At 42.5% G+C, this 17,770-nt stretch overlaps 1 protein-coding gene across 3 annotated transcripts in view; it reads right to left on the reverse strand.

The window, feature by feature from the left end:
- The window catches only part of PLEKHM3 (pleckstrin homology domain containing M3), a 171,158-nt gene that overhangs the window by 72,370 nt on the left and 81,018 nt on the right, over positions 1 to 17,770 (reverse strand). For all 3 annotated transcript variants that reach the window (XM_036254483.1, XM_036254484.1, XM_036254485.1), the window contains one exon: positions 4,172 to 4,235. In XM_036254483.1, coding sequence (XP_036110376.1) covers positions 4,172 to 4,235 — 64 coding nt within the window. The remainder of the gene's footprint in view (positions 1 to 4,171; positions 4,236 to 17,770) is intronic.

The raw sequence follows: 17,770 nt of genomic DNA on the forward strand, positions 1-17,770 counted from the left end.
AGTATCCCCTTTCAAAACATGCGCCTAGTCCTGGAAATAGAGCGGGGAACACATTGTAAAGTGACCACTATGCCGGACGCCTGAAACCAATACAAAATAATATTGGAAGTAAACTGTAATTAAAAAATAGGAATAAAAAATCTTGAGATTTATAGATTAAAAAATGCACCAATACTCAGCCATTTGTTCCCATGCACTTAGTCACCGCCTGCCAAGTCCTTTCTAAGGAACCACCTGTCAGTTCCCAACACCACGCGCATCCGCACCTCCTGAGAGGAAGTTTCTGTTGATAAGATTTCATTCTCTGTCCATTTACAGTCAGAGAGCACAGATTTCATGGGATTTTCTAGCAATTTTTACTTTGCTGAACAGAAATTCATCTGAAATTCCAAACTTAAGAAATGACTAACTCAAGCCAGTAGACCGCCAGGCTGCTGGGCCTGGGAGCCTCTGCCCCGTCTTCTGCTGCTTCCTTGGCCCTGCTCCTGGCCAGGAAGCACACTTGGCTCTCATCTTGCGTTACATGTCACAATGCTGCCACTGATGGCAGTCACGTAATGATGTGTGTTGTTTACTGCTTTCACAATGTGCTAGTAAAATCCAGTGAGCAACTTAATCATTGGGGGACATAAATAGACAATTAGAGACTCAGTACCAGCATAAGCTACACATTTGGCCAGTAACTAAAACTCATCCATTGGCCAATGGGCAGGTGACTGCAGCTCCCAGAGCAACCTGAGGGAGTTCCCTTTGTTAGGCAGGGTCAGTCTGTGCTATTTATTTTCTAACATCCAAATGTACAATCAGGGAAAATGCATGCAAAGAGGCCAGAAAATTCAAATATGAGAAGGGGAAAAATTATCTTGAATGTAACATCAGAAGCATTAAGGTAGCTTGAAATCATCACCAAATTGTTGAAGTGAGTCTATTGGCTAAAACTTCAGGAACTGTTACTTATAAAAATGAAAACAGAGAGACAGAGAAAGATAAGAAGATAATAAAATATTTTTGTATCAGAATTCTTTCAGCATCTTTAAGTATTATTATGGTTTTGTGCACTGTATTCTTTTACGATTGTATGTACTTAAATTATATATCCCTCTTTACAATGTTTATTAAATTCTTACCTGTTTTCTTTTTGGAGAGGAAGATGTCTATGTTTTGTTTTTTAAATAAAAACTAGTAAGAAAAATCAAATTCACTTAGAAATTTGGGAGAAAAAAAATCTACCTTTAGGAAAGATATTTATATTATCACTGAGATCTTCAACTCCTTAGCTACTTGTTTTAGTTTATCTTCCTTTCCCCTGCAAAATTTATAAACTGAAATGCACATTTCTATAGCTATTTTATATGAGAGGAAGACCTGCTTTTACAGAGGACTTTTTTAGGAGTGAGGAGAGAAGTGAAGTGGGGAGAAATGACGTACTCTAACTCCTGAGCTGACGTGAAACAGGATGACGAAGCAGCCAGAGGCCAAAATGGTACCAGACAATATGGGGCTGGCAAGTTGGGTTGGTTAGGTTGGGTCACCTGCTACCACTAATATGCTCTGTCACAGAGCAATAGTACTTCTTCCCTCCGTGTGTCCCCTTCCCTTGCCTATTTATTTGCAAGATCAGTTCAGCTCCAGAAAACACGATGAAATGTACTCAGAAGCCAAGGTCAGATGGGGTGGAGGTACCCTTCAGTACTGACAGCCTAGATGTAGACAGATCAAAAGCTAAATCCAATTTAACCCACCCCAGGCAGGGAAAGTAATTGAATTAAACATCCTCTAAATATGATAAGTTTGGGGGTTTTAAAACCAGGCATAAAGAGCCAGGTTACAGTAGATGGATGTGGAGCTCTGGCCGCCCCGCCCACAGGGAGTTTGATGAGCTGCTGCTTTGCCTCGGTCACTTGACTACTGAGGCTGAAAACTGATTAAGCTGCTTATGGGGCTGGGGAGGGGGGTCTGGTCCACCGAGATTTAAGTAAGCTGCCTGGCATGTGTGGTTTGATTATTACAAGGAAAAGATAAGGGTGGTGGGAGTGGGGGTGGGGAGACAGCAGGGTACAGGGAAGTTTTTTAAAAAGTAGGTTTTATTATGTCAGAGAGATATACTACTTTGACACTCTAAAATAAATATGGAATTACTCTGATTCTTTCTGTTAATCTGGCATCAAAACTCATTTATGAAAGGCTTCCTCAAAGAGGACTTTGGAGCCCAGCAGTTCTATTTTCAGCTGTTTTTATGAGAATACGTTTAAACGTACTTCTCAAGTGACAGCCTGGTCCTCAGACACCAGGACCATCAGGTAGAGTTCTAGAAACAGATAAATGAATAACGGGTATTTTCATCGGTGTTTCCCCTTGAACGCCACTGGACAATCATGAATAAAAACGGATCCCTGCCTGGCCAGGCGGCTCGTGTGGCTGGAGAGTGGACCTCTGTACCAAAGGCTGCGGGTCTGACTCCCAGTCAGGGCACACCCCCAGGTTTCGGGTACAGTCCCCAGTCAGGGTGTGTGCAGGAGACAACCAACCGATGTTTCGCTCTTTCTCTAAAATCAATAAAAACATATTCTCAGGGGAGGATTTAAAAATAATGATAATCAATGAATACAAATAAAAGCAGAGCCGCTTGCACTCCAGCCAGCAGAGGGCTGCAGCTGGGCCTCGCAGTGATGGCGGCAGGACTGAGGGATGGACGGAGCTGACAGGCACAGGTAGGTGTGAACTCGATGAACATGGAAATTAAAGCTCTAGTCTTCTCTCAGACCTGTCCAACCGAATGCTCTGAAACTATTTCTACCATTTAAAACAAATTTCTTACCTCTGGGGGACAAAGAGAACACAAAAGTCTTAAGTTTAAACTAGTTTTAAGATTTTTTTTTAAGTCTTGAAAAATGACTGAAGGATCTGTATAGTTCTCTCGTTGACCTCATTTTTTCTGGGCAAAACAACCCGAGAGGAAAACAACAAACAAAAGAACAAAATCCCAGCAATTGGAGATGTTCTGGAAGTTGTTACGGTTATTTTTTTAAATTAACTCTTGAAGAATCAATAGCTATGCCTTCATTTAGTGTCTTAGGAAGAGAGCTGCTGAGTGAAATGATTAACCAAAGCTTGACATATTCAGAACTCTGGGCTGAACAGACAAATGTTAGTTTTCTTTCTGGCTGCTAACCTGTCAATCATTAAAAGGACATAATATATACTTAAAATATAAAAAGACGATTTTGACTCGTATATGCTTTGTTATGTTTCATTAAAATTTAAGGTTGTCCAACTGTTTGGCTTGAGCACAAAGAGTTTAATAGTCACTGCTTTTATATCTTTTTTTCCTTGTATAATTTTTTTTTTTACTGAGATATAATTCACATACCATAAGACTTACTCTTTTAAAGTATACAGCTCAGTGGTCTTTAGCACATTCACAAAGTTGTGCAACCATCACCACTATGTAATTCCAGAACATTTTCCACATTCCCAAAGGAAACCCCGGACCATTAGCAGTCACTCCTCATTCCCTCTTCTCCCCAGGCCCTGGCAACCACTCATCTACTTTCTCTCTCCGTGGATTTGCCTGTTTTGGACTTTTCATTTAAATAGATCATAAAATATGTATTCTTTTCTGTCTGGTTTCTTTCAGCGTGATGTCTTCTAGGTGCGTTCATGTTGTAGCATGTATCATACTAGACGCCTTTTTACGGCCAAATAATATTCCATTGTATGGATATACAACACTGTGTTTGTTCATCAGTTGATGAATACTATTTGGGTTGTTTCTACTCTTTGGTTATTATGAATATGTGTGTACAAGTGTTGAAGTGAACATATGTTTTCGATTCTGTTGGTATATATGTAGGAATGGAATTGATGGGTCATATGGTAACTGTTTAATTCTTTGAGGGCCCGCCAGACTGTTTTCCAGTGGCTGCACCACTTTACATTCCCACCAGCAGTGTGTGAGAGTTCCAATTTCTCTACATCCTTGCCAACATTTGTTATTGTCCTGGAATATCTTTTTATACTAAGTTTACTTTTTCCATTATGAATAGAAATTAATCGATTACCAGGGCTTGCAAAGAAAATGACCCCAATGGTCTTGTGCCAAGACCACAATCAACAAAGGGCACCTCTCCAGGGAGAAAACAGAAATGAAATGGCCCCTCCGAGTACTTACCTGCTGCAGATCGGCGAGGGAATACAGGTGGATCTGTTGAAGGAGGTATTCTCTGGGGAAAATTCTGAAAGCAAGGACAGAAACACACATGAACTGTGGTGCTTCCACCAATGCACTTTTCCTGATACGTTTCCAAGTCTCGTTCAGGCTCCCTTGCACCTGCCTTCTCCCCTTTCCACCTATACTCCTCTTCACACCCTCCCAAGAAATCTGTAATACCTTTTTGCAGATCTTTTTCTTCCTAACACAGAGAGCAAGAGTTGACCTTGATTTCTGATGTCATCTGAGGTGCTGTAAAAACCTCAGTGGTCCAGGCCTGAGGGCCGGAGCACCGGGCTCCTTTACCAGCTGTGTCCCTAACAAGCTGGGTCATCTCAGGCAGGTCGCAAAACGTTCTTCAGCTTCTTCACTGTTGAATGAAGTAGACTGAACTCCATTCTCTAAATATCTTTCCAGCCCCATTATTCTATGTCTAAATTAATAGATTTTGGAGTTGAGAAAATCACTGAAGGGCCAACCCCTGTGTCTTCTGTCTAGAGGCTCCAATGGGTTTCTTTAGTAGGGACAGTAGTGCTCAACAGCATATCAGTGAGCTATCTTCTTACATGTATAGTGGTGATAAGTTTTAGAACCTAGGTACAAATGGCAATAACGGGACAAAGTAGTTCAAATTGGGACTCCCTGAGAAAGTCCGATATCTCTGGCTGCTGTCAATTCATAGCATCTGAATAAATGACAGTGAGTGAACTTAAAACAATAGATTATGGACAAGGAGACAGGTACCAAAGTATAGATGGTTAGAAAACACCACACACACACACACACACACACACACACACACACACATACTCATGGTTCTAGCATTTTCTCTGTCTTATATGGTACTATGCAATTTTCTTGTGTCCTATGAAAAAAACCACCAATTTATTCAATTAACATTTATGACTACCCATCATGTGCCAAGCACTGTGCCAAGCACTAAGAAGACAATCATAGTACCTGAGTTCAAGAAGTATAAAGTCAAGTGAGGGAAAGGTACATAAACTAATCATGTAGTAATACAATGCAGTTATTGAAAGAGAGTTATGCGTGGGGTATTATTTCTGGAATGGTCTAACATGGTGGATCCCAACCCTGGCTGTCTATTACAATCACTTGGGGAGTTTTTAGAAAATAACAGGGCATAATAAGCCTGGGTAGAACCCAGAAATCAGTGTTAAACAAACAAAAACTCTCCTGATAATATGTGTTGCCAAAGTTTACAAGAACTGAACTAATATCCATCCAGCTCACTAGGAAATTCATTATACAGTCTTTCAATTAAGTATATGCATTACTTAACAAATCCTAGAGATTAAATCATTCATCCACCCTTTACCTGGCTTCCCTTAATATTAACATATTATACAACCATGGTACATTGATCAAAACCAAAAAAATGAACTACTATGTAAATTACAGACTTTATTCATATTTCACCAATTATTTCACTAATGTCCTTTTTCTGTTCAAAGATCCAACCCAGAATCTAACATTGCATTTACAGATTTTTAAAAAAATACAGTAGTTCCCCCTACCCAACCTCTGCCCCTCAATCTGTGGTTTTTTAACTTCCTATGGCTTCAGTTACCCAAGGTCTGAAATTATTAAATGCAACATTCCAGAAGTAATTCATAAGTTTTAAACTGTGCACCATTCTAAGTAGCAGTGTGATGCAATCCCACACTGTCCTGCTCCGTCCCACCGGGGATGTAACCACCGCTTCGTCCAGTGTATCCACACTGTACATACTACCCATCCTTTCAGTCATTTAGCAGGCGTCTTGGTTATCCCATTGACTGTGGTGCTATTGCAGCACCTGTGTTCAAATAACCCTTATTCTAGTATTGTGATTGTTCTATTTTATTATTGGCTCTTATTGTTAATCTCTTCCTGTGCCTAATTTATAAATTAAACTATCATAGGTATGTATGTATGTATAAGAAAAAAATAGTATATAGAGTTTGGTGGGGGAAAAAAAAAAAAAAATATATATATATATGCATTCGCAAGAAGACTGGAGACCCAAACACATGTGCAAAAGAGGGAACACAGGAACACAGTCTTCCAGTGGGATTGTGAGGCTGGCCATGTACAATAATCTCATACAGGAGCAGAGTATGTCTGAACACGGTTGAATGGAAGGCATAATCTTTTTCAAAGGTGACTGCTTATTAATGAAATCCTTTAAATCAGGTAAAATGAAAAGAATGTGGCAGCAAGGCTGATAAATGGAGACAGAGTGAACCAAGTGAGTAGGCTGGAAAATCATTTCAGAATTAGTTTCTGTCTCTTCCGTTGTTTGTACTAGGTCAGCTAGAGAAAGAGTTAGAAGGAAGGCAACTGTAGCAGGGACAAATGCAGGGCAGCAGATCTATGATGTTTTTGCTACTTAAAGTTCTTTCTGCTCCAAAATCCCAACATTCTATGACAGAATAGATAGGGTAAAATAATTATTTATAAATTTATAAACCAAATCATAATGGTATTCCCATCCTAGAGTCTATAGCCAGTTTTCCAGTGGACAAACACTGAGGAGTGCTGGAAATCAGCCAGGTGCTGCACAACTGCTGGTGGGTATGTCAGTGAACACAGATGATGAGCAATAAAGACAATAGCCAGTTTTTATTTTATTTTTTATCCTCATTTTCGCATTTATTTTCAGATACAGTGGGAGGAAGAGAGAGAGAGAGAAACATTGATGTGAGAGAGACACATTGACCAGTTGCCACCCACATGACCCCAACCGGGGCTGGGGACGGGGATGAACTGCAACAGAGGTATGTGCCGTTAGTGGGTACCAAACCCAGGATTCTCTGGTTCGTGGGCCAATGCTCTAACCGCTGAGCCAAACTGGCCAGGGTGACAATATCTAGTTTTTAAAAAAGTTTTTATGAAGGTATAATTGACATATACCATTATATTATTCAGGATGGCACAAAAGTTGGTTTACAGTTGCTCACATAGAAAAGAATACAATAATTAAGAAATGATAATACAAGAATGAACAGTTTTGTGTACTCACAACTGTAACCCTACTTTTCCCCCCACTCTGTATTAGTTTCAGGTGCACAACATAATGGTTTGATAGTTGTATACACTGTGAAATAATCACCACTAAAAGTCTCTTTAACATCTGTCACATATGCAGTACACTATTAACTATAGTCACCATGCTGTACATTACATCCCATGACTTATTTATTTTACAACTGGAAGTTTATACCTTTTGACTCCCTTCACCCATCCCCCACAAGCACATCTGGCAACCACCAGTATGTTCTCTGTATCTATGAGTTTGGTTTCTTTATTTTTTGTTTTTCATTTTGTTTCTCAGATTTCACATATAAGTGAGATCATATGGTATTTGTCTTTCTCAGTCTGACTTATTTTACTTAGCATAAACCCCTCAAGATCCATCCATGTTGTTGCAAATGGCAAAATTTCATTCTTTTTTATAGCTGAATAATATTCCATTGTTTTTATATACACATTTTCTAGTTGTTTCCATAACTGCCTATTGTAAATAATGCTGCAGTGAACATGGGGGTGCATATATCTCTTTTTTTTTCAGATAAATACCTAGAAGTGGAATTGCTAGATCGTACGGTGGTTTTATTTTTATTTTTTTGAGGAACCTCCATACTGTTTTCCTTAGTGGCTGCATCAGTTTATGATCCCACCAACAGTACACAAGGGTTCCCTTTTTCCCACATCCTCACCAACACTTGATAGTTTTTAAATTTTTGACAGTGGCCATTCTGACAGGTGTGAGGCAATATCTCATTTATGGTATTGACTGTAGTTTCCTGACAATTTGTGATACTGAGCATCTTTTCATTTACCTGTTGGCTATTTGAATGTCTTCGTTGGAAAAATGTCTATTTAGATTTCTGCCCTTTTTGTAAAAATAGGATTGTTTGATTTTTGCAATTGAGTTGTATGAATTCTTTCTATATTTTGGCTATTAACCCCTTATCAGCTATATGATTTGCAATTATTTTCTCCCATTCCCTAGGTTGTCTTTTCATGTTGTTGATGGTTTGTTGTGCAGAAGCTTTTTAGTTTGATGTAGACCCACTTGTTCATTTTTGCTTTCAGTGTCACATTAAAAAAATCATTGCCAAGACCTATGTCCAGAAGCTTACCGCCTGTTCTCTTCTAGGAGTTTCATATCTTATGTTCAAGTGTTTAACCCATTTTTAACTAAGTTTGTGTATGGTGTAAGACACTGGTCCAGTTTCATTCTTTTGCATGTGGCTGTGCAGTTTTCCCAACACCATTTATACAAGAGACTGTCCTTTTGCCATTGTATATTCTTGGCTGTTTGGCCATAACTTAATTTACCATATGTGTGTGGGTTTATTTCTGAGCTTTTCCTTACCAGCCTGGGTTCTTCTTGCTTCCAAACAGTTCATTATTCTTCTTCTCACAATAACTAACCAACTTTGGGCATAGTCATCTCTAACCCTCCTTCTAATACTTCCTCTTGTACAGCTGAACTTAGCTGTGCATTTATTTAGTGTTTCTGTGTGTGTAAATATATTTCACAAGTGTTTATTTTCCCTCTCCCTTTGGAAGAGATGCGAAGCCCCTCCAGCAGCACCTTATCTCTGGCTCCTATCTACCACTCTTCCGGTGTCTAACGCTGCAATTCACATGAGGTCAGTCATAACAGACATGAAGAATTGGAAAATGCAATATATGCAGAAAAGATAAAGGCGAGCTTATGATGTCTGGAAAAGATGTCGTGTCCAGATTTAGTGGTGGTCATAAAAAATTGAGACTTTGAGTACAGATAATGCCAATCAGCGTTTTCTCCCTGGAGGACAACATTGGGCTTGAAAGCACTGAAGTCAACTATGAGAATAAATTTCCTGAGAGGGACGGTTGAGCGAAATTAAAATGTGTCTCTTAGAGTGATGCTTCTTAACGTAAGTAAACTTAGAAGAAGGTATTTTGCAGCTATTTAGAGGTAGGCATGCAGTCCTCCGCTTAGAGGAGGTGAGGGTCGAAGGCAGGATCAGAAAATCTAGCCTCACTCCTGCTGTCAGTTTCTCCTCTCTCCCGTCCCGTCTTCAAGGCAGACTGAATCTGCAAGACGTTCTCTGAAAATCTCCCCAGGCAGACCATCCACAGGGGATGCGCAGGGTAAATAATGACATAAAAGCCCAGCCCAGAAAAGCCTCGGCAACTTCCCACCAGAGTGACGCCCAGGGATTTTCCCTGCTGTGGCTTAGATGTACAAGTCGGCCCTTCTGACAGGAGGGCGTTAGGAAAGGGATGTGACAAGCAGGGACTCCCAGGGGCCATCCCCCTAGGCTCTGAGCAGTGGAAGGGGTTGTGGAGAACCCGCAGGACCAGGCATGCTGGGGTGGCCTTAAGCTGCCTGCAGTCTGACTAGGAGAGGCCGAGGCTCTGCAGGAGATGCAGAGATAAGTTGGCTGCCACTTCAGGGACTGCTAGGGAACCACTCCTGTCTGGGAGGCAAAGCTCCGTGTCCCCTTAAGTTAGTCAGTACAGCATTAATTTCTACTATTAATGTTTTCAAGAAAGAATGGATGATTATTTGCACTGTTTGTCAGGAAACATGACTGTGTGATCATATCTTCCATGAATTTAATGCAAATAAAGTCCAGCCTTATGACCTCTGTGACTTGTCACTATGGTGAAAACCTAAATCAGGACCTACAATCAGCATGTGGCTGTCTCGAATTTCACTGTGATAAGTAGATGCTGGGTACATGACATGTGGCAGGCATTGTGCTAGGCGCTGGAGATCTGGAGTCCAAGTGAAGATTTTTTCACATCTGAGAATATGCAGACCAGTGAGGTAAACAGACCTGTAAGCAGACAGTTCTGGTTCACGGCGTGCAATGCTGAGCCCTACAGTCCTGCCTACAGGAGTGAGGGGAGCCTGCAGAACCCCTGGTCAGGGAGGGCCTCAGAGAACCCCCGTAGGGGTGAGGGGAGCCAGCGGAACCCCTGGTCAGGGAGGGCCTCAGAGAACCCCTGCAGGGGTGAGGGGAGCCTGCGGAACCCCTGGTCAGGGAGGGCCTCAGAGAACCCCCGCAGGGGTGAGGGGAGCCTGCGGAACCCCTGGTCAGGGAGGGCCTCAGAGAACCCCCATAGGGGTGAGGGGAGCCTGAGGAACCCCTGGTCAGGGAGGGCCGCAGAGAACCCCGCAGGGGTGAGGGGAGCCTGCAGAACCCCTGATCAGGGAGGGCCTCAGAGAACCCCCGCAGGGGTGAGGGGAGCCTGCAGAACCCCTGGTCAGGGAGGGCCTCAGAGAACCCCCGCAGGGGTGAGGGGAGCCTGCGGAACCCCTGGTCAGGGAGGGCCTCAGAGAACCCCCGCAGGGGTGAGGGGAGCCTGCGGAACCCCTGGTCAGGGAGGGCCTCAGAGAACCCCCGCAGGGGTGAGGGGAGCCTGCGGAACCCCTGGTCAGGGACGGCCTCAGAGAGCCCCCGCAGGGGTGAGGGGAGCCTGCAGAACCCCTGGTCAGGAAGGGACTCAGAGAACCCCCACAGGGGTGAGGGGAGCCTGTGGAACCCCTGGTCAGGGAAGGCCTCAGAGAACCCACAAGTCTCCACTTGTTCAGTGACTCGAAGAACAGATTTGGTCTGAACAGGTGGAAGGATGGGCAGTCCCGGTGGAGGAGCAGCGAGTAGGAGCAGGGGCCAGAGGGGTATGATGCTCTAGGAAACCGCTGTCTGTGGAGGGGAAGGAGGTGTGTGGGTGTACACGTTGGGGTGGGGGAAATGCGGGGTATGGGCTTAGAAAGGGGATGCAGCCAGAATGAGAGGTCTGGCGTGCCCTCAGATACACGGTGGTAGGGAAGCGCTCCAGGCAGAAGGAGAGTCAACTCTACAGTTCACTCACCCACCACTGGCAGTGCCTCAAAAGATCACTGCCCGGAGAACGGGAAGGGAGCAGGAGAATGAAGAGATGGATCATTGTGTTTCTGGTAAACTAAGTGAGAAGTGATAGGGGCCTAACAGAATTTTTTAAATGGTTGCCTGGGGTTGGAGGGAAATTTCCAGAAAAGTTTCTGTAGTGGGATCCACAGGTCACGACAACTAACAGGAAGTGAAGGCCAGGAAGGAATTTGGGATTACTCAGTTAGCCATCAGTTTGCCAGCATGATCCAGCAGGTTAAATGGCAGTTCCATTTACTGACATGGGAACGAGGAAGAGGAGCTGTGTTCGGGGAGGAAAGGTAGCAGCTGCCAGGACAGAGGTCTGGAACTGGCCAAGTAGAGTTGTCCAAGAGTCAGGCAGGAGGTCCGCGTGCCCCAGCCCACGGGTGTGAGGGGAGCCACGAGAACGAACGGCAGCCCAGGGCAGGACATGTCAGGGAAACAGGGAAGACTGGGCTCCGGCCAAACAGTACTATTTACGAAGCGGCTGCAGGAAGAAGAGTGGGAAGGAGCAGCTTGACGGGGGACAGAGCAGAAGAGCCAGGTCAGGGAAGTCAAGGAAGCAGAGAATTTCAAGAAGAGGGTCAATGGCAGCAAAGGCAGCAGAGAGGTCGAATAATGGAAAAGTGTCAGCTGGATCTGGCAAAAGGGAGTCACAAATGACCTCAGACAGAATGGTTTCAGGGGAGGAAGAGGGAAGCCAGACTGCAGAAGGGTGAAGAGCTGGTTTACTCCTGAAAGGAGAGAAATGGGCCCAGGCAGAGCTAAAGAAGGATGTAGGGCTAAGAAAGGATTCTTAAACATGGGAGAGACGTGGGCTTATTTGTATGATAAAATGGAGAAGCTAGTGCAAAAGCAGAGCTGCAGATAAGAAGTTGGGGTAACTGATGGAGCCTGGCCCTGGAAAGGCCTGAAGCACCGGTTCTCAACCTGGGGGTCGCGACCCCTCTGGGGGTCAAACGACCCTTTCACAGGGGTCGCCTAAGACTATCTGAAAACACATATGTCAGATGGTCTTAGGAACCGAGACACCGCTCCTCTGTCCGTCTCCAGGCGGGTCCGCCCACATGCAGATGCGCCCACATACAACATGAGGAAGTATATATAAGGGTCCCGGCATTAGGAAGGTTGAGAACCACTGGCCTAAAGAAAATGGGATGGACCCAGCGGGAAGCTCTTTCAAACACATACATTTGTACACACACATCCTGCGTTTTTTCAATGGAAATGCATCAAGTTTTTACTAAAATGTTACAAGGTAATTACTAATTTCTCCAATGTTCCCTCCAAACTTCCACGTGTTAGGAACCAAAAGCTGCAAACTGACTTAGCAATCGTTTGGTAAACAGGATTTTTGCTGCAGTAGGGAGGTGCCTTTTGTTTTGTGATGAGACTGCTGTGTTCCGGATTTCTGTGCATTAAGTGAGCTCACTGAACCACAGGCCTGTTAATCATCAGGTCTGACAGCGTTTCTCCAGCAGGCCAACCACGAGGACAGCCTGCTCATGCCAATGCAAGTTCATCTGGTTGGTCCTGACACCAGAGCCAAAGGACAAACATAAGAAGGAGAGTCAACTCTACAGTTCACTTACCCACCACTGGCAGGTGGCACTGTCAAGGTCTCTGACACCAAAGAACAATGAAGAAAGCTGCTAAAGGATCATGAAAACCAACTAGCACAATCATTTCTAGTGCCAACATTTTCTGTTTTATCATCTTTAGAATTGCCTGACACACTGAGAAGGTAACTCAGGCTTCATTATACATTGCTCTAATGAGAAAGGTGAGAAAAGATGAAAATTAAGGAAAGAGATCATATATGATTCAGAGCCCTTATATTATGCAGCTGGTACTTGAGGTTAAAAATGCAGAGATAATTGCCTAGGAAATCAAAGGCAGGAATCCTTACAAAAGAGGTAGGGGGTTCCTCGTTCCATTTGTACCAGGACAGCGAGTCAAATACATCAAGACTCAATTAACCCGACTAATTTCTGAGGACTTCAACTCAGCTCCCACCAAGCCCTGATGCTCACGAGAGAAAAGGAACTAAGCCGGGCTCTGAAGTGGGCAGACCCTTGGCAGGATTCCGATAGATTTAATGCCATCGCCGTCTCCCTGAGGCTCAGTTCTCAGAGCTGCACACCCAGCATTTAAAAACCCAGTGATTACCTGGAGAGTATTGTGCTCCGTGAAATAAGCCAGTCAGAGAAAGAAGTACCATATGATTTCACTCCTATGGGGAATATGATGAACAAAATAAACTAACAAACAAAGTGGAGACAGACTCATGGATACAGAGAACAGACTGACAGCTGTCAGAGGGGAGGTGGTTGGGGCTGGGTGAAAAGGGTGAAGGGATTAGGCAAAAAAAAAGAAAGACTCATGACACAGACAACAGTATGGTAATTGCCAGAGGGAAGGGGTGGGGTGGGGGAGGTAGAAGAGGGTGTGGAGGGATAAGAGGTGATGGAAGGAGACTTGACTTGGGGTGGTAAACACAAAATACAATACACAGATGATGTACGATAGAGCTGTATACCTGAAATCTACATAATTTTATTAACCAATATTACCCTAATAAATTCAATAAAAAATAAAAACCCAATGATTAAAATGAAAAAAAAAAACTGTTTGTAATGGAATTATCAAAACATGTAATAGGCTTTAAACACAAGACCTCTCTTTCTCTCTCACACACACACACACACATACTTACACACGAAATAGAAAAGATAACACAACATCAAAGAAAAATCTCCGATTTGATTCTAAATCATAAGGTTCTACAGGAAGAATATGAATAGAGGCGCATAAGGAATACTATAAAAAGGAAAATCACTTATGCATGTATTTTGCTGTGTTTTCCAAACAGATGTGCTCCAGGGTAGGTAACCTGCGCTGTGTTGAGAGCCCCAGAGTCTTCCTTTGGAGGGCACTGCGCCCACGCCGAAATCAGCAACATCACTGTGAAGCATGCCCAGGGAGATGCAATTTGGTGTTCTTGATATGAGCTGTAAACTCTTCCTGAAATAGTCACATTAGGCTGCATGTGTACAGGACTCGTATGTCCAGCTATGCTCCTAGCTAATGGAAAAACAATTTGAAATCAAAGGCAGATATTTCGATAGCAACCCATGTGGAAGAAACAAACTTCAATCATTTTTTCTAGATAACTCATTTTGCTAATCTCATTGGCTGACAAAGTGGCAAGGTTGCATCAGATATTATATCTTGGTAGATGATTATGGAAAATAAGGGTCTCTTTTACCTGCTCAGTCAGAAATTGTGCTTAAGTTTCTTAGCAACAATCTCCCTGGAGTAGAAATACTTCGGAAGTAATTTTGGTTGTGATTATTCTGGGGTCCTGTTATAAAAGTGACAGATTGTAGGACAGTTATTACAGATCCTAGCTCAAATTCTTATGGTATTTTCTAACAGTTCCAAGGATATAACACTTTCCCTCAATAAGTTTTATTTTTTGTTGTCTCTTAGAAAACAATTTTAAATGATTTATGTATATTTCATTTAATCTCAGAGTAAGATAAAATCACTTTCAAACTCTCTGAAGGATTTCTCAGTAAATAAAAAGCTATGTGTATAGCCCTGGCCGGTTTGGCTCAGCGGTTAGTGTTGGCCTGCGGTCCAGAGAGACCTGGGTTCGGTTCCCGCTAAGGGCACGTACCTCGGTTGCAGTTTGTCCCTGGCCCTGGTTGGGTCGTGAGGGTGGCAACCACTCAATGTGTCCCTTTCATATCAATGTTTTTTTTTCTCTCTCTCTCCAACTCTATCTGAACAAAATATGGAAAAATGTCCTCGGGTGAGGATAAAACAAATTTAAAAAGCTATGTGTATATTACAGTAAAATAATATATAACTTGCCAGAGTTCTTTTTTCAAAGTTTATCTGTTTAGTTTTGAATGACACTTTTTTTCTGTAGGTCCTTTCAGAGTGCTGATATTGGTATATGTATAATGTGCTGAAAGACTCTCTAGAGAAAATGAAGGGAGAGGAGCTATTTGGAAATCAAGAGGTCAGATAACTTGAAAACTTTAGTTCTAGAAGTCATCCAAGGGAAAAGAATTCTTGATGTAGAGTGAGAACGATGCTTTCAAAAACTATCAAAAAGACATCCTGTGTCTTAGTAGTTCCTAAGCCCTGATAGGTTCATGCAGCTAGTCTGTTGAGACTAAAGCCCTAACTGCAGCTAATGCCACTTTTAATTAGCTAACTTGAAAATTAGCCATAAGTCTGGCTAATATTGAATCTTACAAAGAACATAAAGAGTTGTATTCATTTATTGAGCTTAAAGAATGGTTTTTCTATACACTTGGAAGTGCTAATAATTGCGGGTCATTAATGAGACCAATTTAGTGATATTGTTGCTAAAATGGGCTTATTCTTCTAAAATTCAATATTAGCCAGACTTTGTTGGCTGCACATTTAGATCTCAGATTTCAGTGATAAGATACTCCTCATATGCAGCTCAGACTTACAGCAAGTCCACTTTGTGTAGACTGTTTTAAAAACTAGGCCACCCCAAGAGATATATTCTTAATAAGCTAGCCTCCTAAATTAAGTGTATTCAATTCACAACAGTGCACAATCTTTTCTTTCTGTAACAGAAAATCTCTCAACCTAATACATCTGACTTTTTGGGGCGCGGGGGAGGTAGGGGACAAGAGAAGGTGTTGATCTAAAATTCTCCCTCCCAGCTCATTCATTACTAGCACATGCAATCTTTTGTTGGGTACACTGAATAATTTCTTCATTTACTTCTTCCAAAATCAATAATACATAGGTATGCTTATACAACAAAACACCATTTTCACTCAGTGATTCATGATGCTTTAGACAAATAGTTGCTGGCATAAAAAGATACACCATTCTTAGTAAAGTGACTGGGTTAAAAGTAGCAAGTATGGTATGAAGCTAGAAAAAAAGGTCTGGAAGGATATGCACCAAAATGGTCAAATAATGCATGGCTTTCTTGTTTTAGCTTTCTGTAATGAACAGCATTCATTTATTTATTTATGTGTAATAAAAAATTTTTTAATTTTTTTCAGATTAATTTTAAAAGTTCAATTACAGTTGACATACAATATTATATTAGTTTCAGGTGTACAACATAGTGATTAGGCCTTTATATACCTTACAAAGTGATCACTCCATAAGTCTTATACCCATCTGACACCATATACAGTTATTACAATATTAACGACTATTCCCTATGCTGTACTTCACATCCCCATGACTATTCATTGGCTGCCATTTTAAATAGAGTGGTCAAGGCTATTTCATTAAGGTAAGTTAAGATAAAAAGGAGGCAAGGAAGCAAGCTCTGTAGTTATGTGGGGGTGAGGGTTGGAGGACAAGTACAGAACTCACGTAGGAGCCTGCTTGATGTGCTCAACAGAATGGCCTCAGTGACTGGAACAGAGAAAATGAGGGGCAAGTAGTGAGAAGAGGACAGAGAGGTAATGGGGGACGAGACCACATGGGACCTTGGCTTTTACTTAGAGCAAAAGGTGAAGCTATTAGATAGTTTGGGTCAGGGGTGACATCATCTAATCTACACATAAACTCTAGCTGTAGTCTTAAGAACGGAAGGAGGAGACCCGTTCCTGCAATAGTTCAGGGGAAAGATAGTGGCTTGAACCCGAGCAGCAGCAGTGGATGTGGTGATAGGTGGATCTACTCTGAAGGTGAAGCTGACAGGGTTTGCTGGCGGGCTGGATGTGGAACGTGAGAGAGGAGTCTGGCCTGAACACCTGGGTGGAAGGAAGTGCCTATTGGCCAGTGGGGGAGCCTGCAGGAGAAACAGTTTGCGATGGGAGTAGGGGCAGGGACATCAAGAGCTCAGTTTTGGACACATTAATAGGCATCCAAAGGACACTTCAACCTTTGAACTTCGCCTTCCTCCAGTGAACTCACTAGAAAGACAGCTGTCCCTGGGGTAACAAGGGAAGGAGTGGAAAGGGAATCTGGGCAAAAAGGTGACATTTATGGGGACTCATCTAAGAGCTTAGCAAGCTGCTAAGTTTTGCTTGAAGGAAGAGGAAGCAATGAGATTCTGACAACACACACACACACACACACTGTTTTTTCTGGTACTCATCACAATACACAACGTTAATAAAAATGGCGGTCTTTCTGATGGACATTAAAAGCTGATATGTCACTGAGAACTAACGCTGGATAAAAGTATAATTTCAAATAATATGTGAACCCAAAGACAGAGAAAGTGGTTTAGAAGGTAGAAGAATCACTTTTCATACTCTCTTGAGAGCCCCAATTAAGCTGTTACATTGCTTTGGAATGGCCTAAGCCAAGGACTGAACTTGACAGATAAGTAGGATCGATGTATCCTCCAAACTGACACACTCTGCTCTGAGCAGCTGGGAGAACAGGCTTCATACTGCCCACCGGCCTCAACCAGTGTTTGGGGAGAAACCCATTTTAACTTTATATCGTAATAGAAACTTTGGATTCACCAGACACCCCAAGTCCCCAAATCATGTTTTGATAGAGCACGGGAAATACTCAAGCAGCCACATCCACTGCGAGGATGTCTTTCCCTGACCGGATGGTTTCACTTCACTCAGAAGAGAAAATATGACTTAAATCAGGATTTCGGAAAAGT

This window comes from Molossus molossus, unplaced genomic scaffold, assembly GCF_014108415.1.
Source record: "Molossus molossus isolate mMolMol1 unplaced genomic scaffold, mMolMol1.p scaffold_m16_p_11, whole genome shotgun sequence".
Lineage (NCBI taxonomy): Eukaryota > Metazoa > Chordata > Mammalia > Chiroptera > Molossidae > Molossus > Molossus molossus.